General features: G+C 38.1%; 1 protein-coding gene across 1 annotated transcript; it reads right to left on the bottom strand.

The window, feature by feature from the left end:
- Positions 1-4005: 4005 nt before the first annotated feature.
- LOC116135308 lies at positions 4006-5617 on the bottom strand. Its single transcript, XM_031421015.1, has 3 exons — positions 5180-5617; positions 4290-5015; positions 4006-4029 (listed from the first exon to the last, which is right to left on the bottom strand). Exons 1-3 carry the CDS (start codon positions 5390-5392, stop codon positions 4006-4008), a joined length of 963 nt encoding a protein of 320 aa, XP_031276875.1. The 5' UTR covers positions 5393-5617.
- Between the last annotated feature and the right edge of the window lie 1633 nt (positions 5618-7250).

The following is a 7250-nucleotide window of genomic DNA, read 5'->3' as shown; positions in this document are numbered from 1 at the left end:
CAGAAACAAGGGACACAGTCCCAACAGCAAGCTCAAACAGCTGATGAACAACAGCCGGTGCAAGAGACAGAGCAGCTGTTTATGGCCTCATCCAGTGTGATCCAAACTTGTGATGATACATGGCTAATTGACAGGGTGCACACTCATATGACACCTGATTTGAGTAGCTTTGTAAACTAGATCACACTCATCGATCAAAGATCAAGGTTGGAAATGGTGAGTGTGTGAAGCAAGGCAAGGGAATGTTGCAATCCAAACTCCAAAAGGTACAAAGCTAATCTCAAATGTACTTTATGCACCTAATATAAATCAAGTCTTTTGAGTGTGGGCAAATGTTAGAAAGGAATTATGCACTGCATTTTCAAAACAATCCTGCATTATTCAAGATAGTGAGGGTAATGAGGTTTTAAGAGTAAAAATGATTGGGAAAAGCTTTCCAATAATGTGGAAAGCTACACCACACATAGCATGCAATGTCAGGGAGGATGACAAATGTGGCACAAGACTAGGCCATGTACACTATAGAAACTTGACTGAAATGCAGTCCAAAATCTGGTACATTCTGCCTATTGTTGAGCGCCAGGGGTGTGTGCCAAGTGTTCAACTAGGCAAATGAGTAGGAAACCATTCCCAGTGAACCAGCTTGGAGAGCCTCTGAAAAACTTCAGCTTGTTCACCCTTCGATGTATGTGGACCTATGCAAACCTTATCACTTAATGGGAGCAAATACTTTGTATTGTTCATAAGATGATTGGTCTAGGATGGGGTGGATTTACTTCCTAAAACAGAAAAGTGAGGTAGCTGAACATTCAGGAAATTCAAACTTGAAGTAGAGAATTTGACTGAAAAATCAATCAAAATCTTGAGAAGTGATAATGGCACTGATACACCTCTCAAGAGTTTAAAAAAATCTGCACTGAAGCTGGAATAAGGCATGAATACAGCAGCCCATACCCTCCACAACAGAATGGAGTTTGTGAAGGAAAAACAGGACAATCATGGAAATGGCAAGGTGCTTAATGGCTGAGAAAAATCTTCCCAACCATTTTGGGCAGAGCAGCAAACACAAGTGTCTACCTACTAAATAGAATTCCCACCAAGCCTTAAAAACCAACACCTTTTGAAGCCTGGACTGGAACCAAACCAATAGTGGATGAACTGAGATTTTTGGAAGTCTTTGCTATGTCCTAGTGCCACCGCTAAGAGGACTAAGCTGGAGGATAGGCTGTGACAGGAATTTTATTGGCTACAGCACCAATCCAAGGCCTACAGACTTTACATTCCTGACTCCAGAAAAGTTGTAGTGTCCAGGATGTTAAGTTGATGAAAGAGGAGTCTGGAACTGGGAAAGGTAGAGCTGCTGTAGATGCTCAACCTCAACTAAGTGAGTTCAACCTGAACAAATTGAAGAAGACTCAGGGGAGGAATCCGAAGAAGAAGTGGCTGTCAGGGGAACCAGAACACTTGCTGATGTGTATGACAGGTGCAACCTAGCTCAATGGAACCTTCAAGTTACTTGAGGCTGCACAATCAGAATCCTGAGGAGTGCCATGAAGGAGGAGTTAGCCATGATTGAAAAAACACCAACCTGGAAGCTGTGGATAGACCAGAAAACAGAAAAGTTATCCAAGTGAAGTGGATTTTCAGAAAAAAGCTGAATCCAGATGTCAGTTCTGAAGCATAGGCCAGACTTGTGGTTAAGGGATTGCACAGCATATGGAGTGGACTTCCTGGAGACATTTGCTCCTGTTGCACGTCATGACACCATTAGGCTGCTGCTTGCAGTGGCTGCCCAATTCTCCTGGAAAGTTCACCAATTGGATGTAAAATCGCCTTCTTGAATGGCTGGTTGAATGAGGTGATATACATCGAACAACCTGAAGGATATGTGATCCAAGGACAAGAGGGAAGTTGTATATTTGAGGAAGGCCTTGTATGGCCCTAAAACAGGCTCCAAGGGCCTGTACAGCAGGATTAATGACTACCTGCTGAATCTGATTTTGTTAGGAGTCCAAATGAATACACCCTTTACATCAGAGAAGCTGAAGATGACTTGATGATTATTTCTCTATATTGGATGATCTTCTAGTTATTGGAAGCAATCAAACTCAAGTGGATGAATTCAAGAAATCCATGCAAAGTGAGTTTGAAATGACTGATTTGGGTGAAATGTCCTATTTCCTTGAATGGAGATTGATCAACATGTTTGATGGGATCTTTGTGAATCAAAGAAGATATGCAATGAAGTGTTGAAGAAATTCTGTATGGAAACTGCAAACCAGTAATCTGCCATTATTCCAAATTTGAAGTTGTCAAAGAATGAAGATGTGAGAAAGTTGATGAAGGTCTGTATAGAGTTTAATAGGGTGTTTGCTGTATTTGACAGCAACTAGACCAGATTTAATGTATGCAACTAGTCTGCTGTCCAGATTCATGAGTAATCCAACTGAAACTCACTTCAAAACAGCAAAAAGGGTGCTGAGGTATGTCAGAGGAAGCACTGACCTATGGAGTATGGTTCAAGAGATCAGAGGACTTTGGTTTAACTGGTTATTCGGACAGTGATTGGGCTGGTTCAACAGATGATTGAGGAGCACTTCAGGTTTTGCATCTTCCTGAATCATGGTGCCATTTTGCGGCTTTCTAGAAACAGGAAACTGTGGCTCAATCCACAGCTGAAGCAGAGTACATATCAGCTGCTGCAGCCGTAATCAAGCTATTTGGTTAAGGAAAATTCTTGATGACTTTGAAGCTGAAACAGAACAAGGCTACTGCTATCATGTGTGACAACCAATCTGCAGTAGCTATGGCCAAAAATCCTGTGCAGCATGGACGAACAAAACACTAAAGATTAAGTTCCATGCCGTGAGAAAGCTGAGCAAAATGGTGAAGTAAATCTATGCATTGCAAGAGTGAACATCAAGTGGCTGACATCATGACCAAGCTGTCTCCAAAGCAAATTTTGAAGAATTCAGATTCAGACTTGGTGTTTCCAGCCAACCATCAGAGGAGTGTTGAGTTGATACTTGGCTGGAAATGCAGCAGTTCAACTGATTTCAAACATGTTTTTGGCGGTAAACTGAAAGCAATCTGCAGGGGTCCATTTTGTAATACTGCAAAGTTTTACTCTTTTTGTAATGCTTGATATGTATCCCAGATTATGTGGGATGTGTTACGATTTGTTGTTAGTTGGTATTAAGTCAGTAGCTTCAGATTAATTAAGTTTTTATATGTCTGCATGTTTGGTGTAATAGTGTAAAAAATCTGCTTTATTAGTTGACGTGTAACTCTTTGAACTTAAGAAAAATAGGCACTTTTCTTCAATATCGTTTTTGCTCTCTTTCTTTTCTTAGTTATCTCCAGCACACAACACTAAACATTCTATAACAAAATAACTCTTCCAAAGATGGAATTTCAAAGTATAATTCCCAGAGCAAAAACTTGTAAGACTTTCTAAATCAAAAAGTGTTGCTCTCAATCTGCAAAAGCTAATCTGGGGTCTGTTACATTGCCCTCATTTGCTACTACTTCTGTCATCATTTCACATCCACCAATCTTCAATTCTTTGAGTTGCAGCAGGTTTTGGCTGTTGGGATGCTACTAAGTTCTTCAATCTTTTGCAAAACCACACTTCCAAAATGTTAGATTGTGGAAAGATGCAGAGGATGGCACTAAATTAATCAAATTGTGCACCACCACACATCAAGACTTTCAAGTTTTGAAGAATGGTGCCCAGTTTTGATTTTGTTTCCATATGTATTTAGATTAGACAGATAAACCTTCAAAACTTTAATTCTGTGTCAACATCCTGCATGTCTTTCCATCTCTTCATGTGAGAATATCTCTTTGCATGAACCGTGACTTAGAATGAGCTTTTCCAGATTGTGAAATCTTTGAAAGAAAACAACAAATCTGAATCATCTTTCACAATGTGAAGAACTTCAAGTCTGCGAAGAGGTTTCTGGAAATGCGCTGCCATATATTTCAACGACTTCTTGCCTAATTTCAGTCCTCCAAATTAGGGAAGACCTGGTACCAATAAACAAGTAATTGAGTTAATCTTCTCTGAAAATTCTATAATTTAGGAATAAAAATGATTTCAAGCTGTCATAATTAACAATAATGATACTTATAGACTATAAAATGACTAATCTTGACTTAATGAAATTATAGTTTTAGCTGATTTAACTTTGGCAATTAAAAGATAAATCATTTATTAAAAGAAATGGAATTTTCAACCTTATATCTGTATACAGTTTAAAGGACCAAAAGAAAAAAAGGTCTCATACCTTTTCCACCAAGAGAGGGCCTGTTCCGCTGTACATTAAGTTGATACTCTTCAGTTTCCTGGTGGCTAACAATTTTGATGTGAATATCTTCACATTGTCGCAATCACATACCTCCAACTTTTTTAAAACCAGCCATTCTGAAGTATGTGTTTCAGGATAGAAGCATCTAAGTCGTTGAAGCAATGACAATTTGAGGAAGGTTACATGTGGAAAGACAAACCTAACAGCTGCGTTGGCTCTGTCTTCCTTTGAAACAATCTCCTCCACTCCACAATTTACCATCTCAAGCTCTTTAAGTTCAAAAAGGTTCCTAGCAATGGAGGCTGGAAATAGATTTTCTAGATTCTTACATCCAGAAACTCTCACTATCTGTAGCTTTGGAAAGGACAGCATTACTTGGGGTTCCTTTTTCCATACATGTGTCACTTTTGGTAGACCATGGATACACAATTCTTTTAACTGAGCTTTAGAATGTTTTTCCCCAAAATTTAGCCTCTGGAGATCAAATATCTCCATTAATGAACCACAAGCAGTAACAGTTAGTGATTCCAATTGCCAGAACCTTTCACACATATTGGAAGGAAAAATAGTCAATAGCTTATCACAGTTCTTGATTTCCATTAATTTTAGTTTTTGAAGAGATTGCTGAGGGAGTTGGTTGTTCCATATCATCTTCAGGTTATCCATGCCAGATATTACCATTTCTTCTAAGCTTGGTAATGCAACCTGTAGGATTCATGCCATTGAGTAACTGTAAGATTATTTCTAATTCTTTTTAGAAGTAATTGAAAAACTTTTATCTGGATAAACTAAGATCTAGAAGATGATAAGACTAGTACAATGAGAATTTAGGATGGCAGAAACAATATAAACAGTTAAATGTATTCTACCTTTTCATTGAAGAAAGGTTGAATACCCTCTGACTCGGTGCTTATGTTTGTCAAGATGACTGCCTTGAATTGAGGGCATTGTTCTATCTCCAAATGTTTCAAGGATGGAAATTCAATGTAATTTCCTAAGCAAAATCTTGTAAGATTTTCAAGATCTTTTATTACCATGCATTCTAAACGAGGGAAGATTTTGCCCTTGCTTTCTTCTTCCATGATAATGACCTCTACCAAAACTGCACAATGGCATATCTCAAGATGTTGGAGGTTCACCAAGATTTTTAATATAGAAGATGAAAAGATATATTTTAATCGACCACATCCCCGCAAGGTAATATATGTTAAATTTTGAACGGAGGAAAAAATATGTGATGGAAGTCGCTCGCACCAAATCTTTGGAATATTAATTTCAACCAGTTCCAAGACCTCCAACCTGGGAAAACTCACCTGCATAAAGTTGTGTTTCAATATTCTTTCGTATAGATCGAAAAAATAATAACTTTTTATTTCGAACATGTATGATATCCCCAAGGTTTAAGAATGAAGAAAAGTGAATGAAAAAAGAAAAAAGAAAAAGGAGGTTATGGTTAACTTACTCTTCCACTGAATAGCTCACCCTCAAAACGGAACGTCGTTAAATTGAACGAAGAGCTCTTAAGTTGTGGAAGAGATTCCAACGTCAAGGAGCGTATATCCAACACTTCAAGGCGGTAGCTGTCCGCTTCAGCAGCAAATATCTCTTTCATACTCTTGCATTGAGTGATCTCAAGTGTTTGAATTTGTCTAAGGCTTCCCGCAATGGAAAATGAGAAGGCGTTTATCAACTTATCACACTGCTTCACCTTTATGATTTTTAAATTATAAAATGACTCTACAGTGAATAGCCCTTGAAATATTTTCTCCAAGTTAATCATGTTGTTCAGAAACAGGGACTTCAAGAGGGGGAAAGCAACTAGATGTTTCCTGCCCCTTGCATCAGAAATACATTTAAGGGATGAATTATTCTGAATGTGAAGATGCTTCAATTGTGGAAAACCCTCTTCATCTAATTGATAAAGATCATTATTGACACCCTGTAATTCCGCTAAACATAGTTCTTCAATTCCTTTCAATTGCCTGATAATCCCACACTCCAGGATGCTAGCATTGAGTTTCAATGTTCTTGAAGTCTCATACTCAGCCAACCACTCCCACTCATCACCTATGAATACTTTATGTCTTCTCAAGTTGTTCTTAGAAAAAAGATCTTTGGTTAGAATCCTGACATCTTTAATGTGTATTTCTAAAGCTGTCAATTTAGACAAATGCTTCAACTCATTAAGACTAGCATTTTTTCCTTCGAAGTTCAGCCCTTCAACTTCCCATTGAACAAAGCTATTACCCATATACAATTCTTCTAAACAAGATAAACTTGATATGACATTTGGTGAAATAACTTTTAGTTTGGAACAATTACTCACATCTAAAATCCTTAGCTGAGTCAATTGACCTATATCTTTAGGCAACAACTTAATATCACAATGGGATAATCTAAGGCTTTTTAGGTTCTTTAAGTCTCCAATACCTGTTATGTTTCCCAACATGCATTGATCTAAACACAATGTTTGAAGGTTTACTAACAGATAAAGAGATGAAGGCAGTGACAGGAAGTGCATTTTGGTCAAATTTAGAACACTGAGATTTGTCATTCCTGTGAAAAAATTGTCTGGAACTTTCATAAAAGGATTCCCAGCAAGCATAATGNTATGCCATGATTAGCACTAGACCAGACCTCTCCTTTGCAATCTCTCTTTTAAGCAGATTCATGTCAAATCCTGGTTTTGAACATTAGCTTGCTCTCAAATGGTTGCTTAGGTATATTAACAGTACATTGAATGTTGGCTTGGAATATGGAAAAAGATTTGACTCACTTGATCTTGTAGGTTTTGTAGACTCTGATTTTGCAGGTGACAAGGATTCAAGGAAGTCAACTACTGCATACTTGTTCACCTTGGGAGGAAACTGTGTAAGCTAGAAGTCTCAGCTCCAGCCAATCGTTGCCCTGTCCACCACTGAGGCAGAATATGTGGTTGTT

This window comes from Pistacia vera, unplaced genomic scaffold, assembly GCF_008641045.1.
Source record: "Pistacia vera cultivar Batoury unplaced genomic scaffold, PisVer_v2 Contig298, whole genome shotgun sequence".
NCBI lineage: Eukaryota > Viridiplantae > Streptophyta > Magnoliopsida > Sapindales > Anacardiaceae > Pistacia > Pistacia vera.
This window is presented reverse-complemented; position numbering and strand designations above follow the sequence as displayed.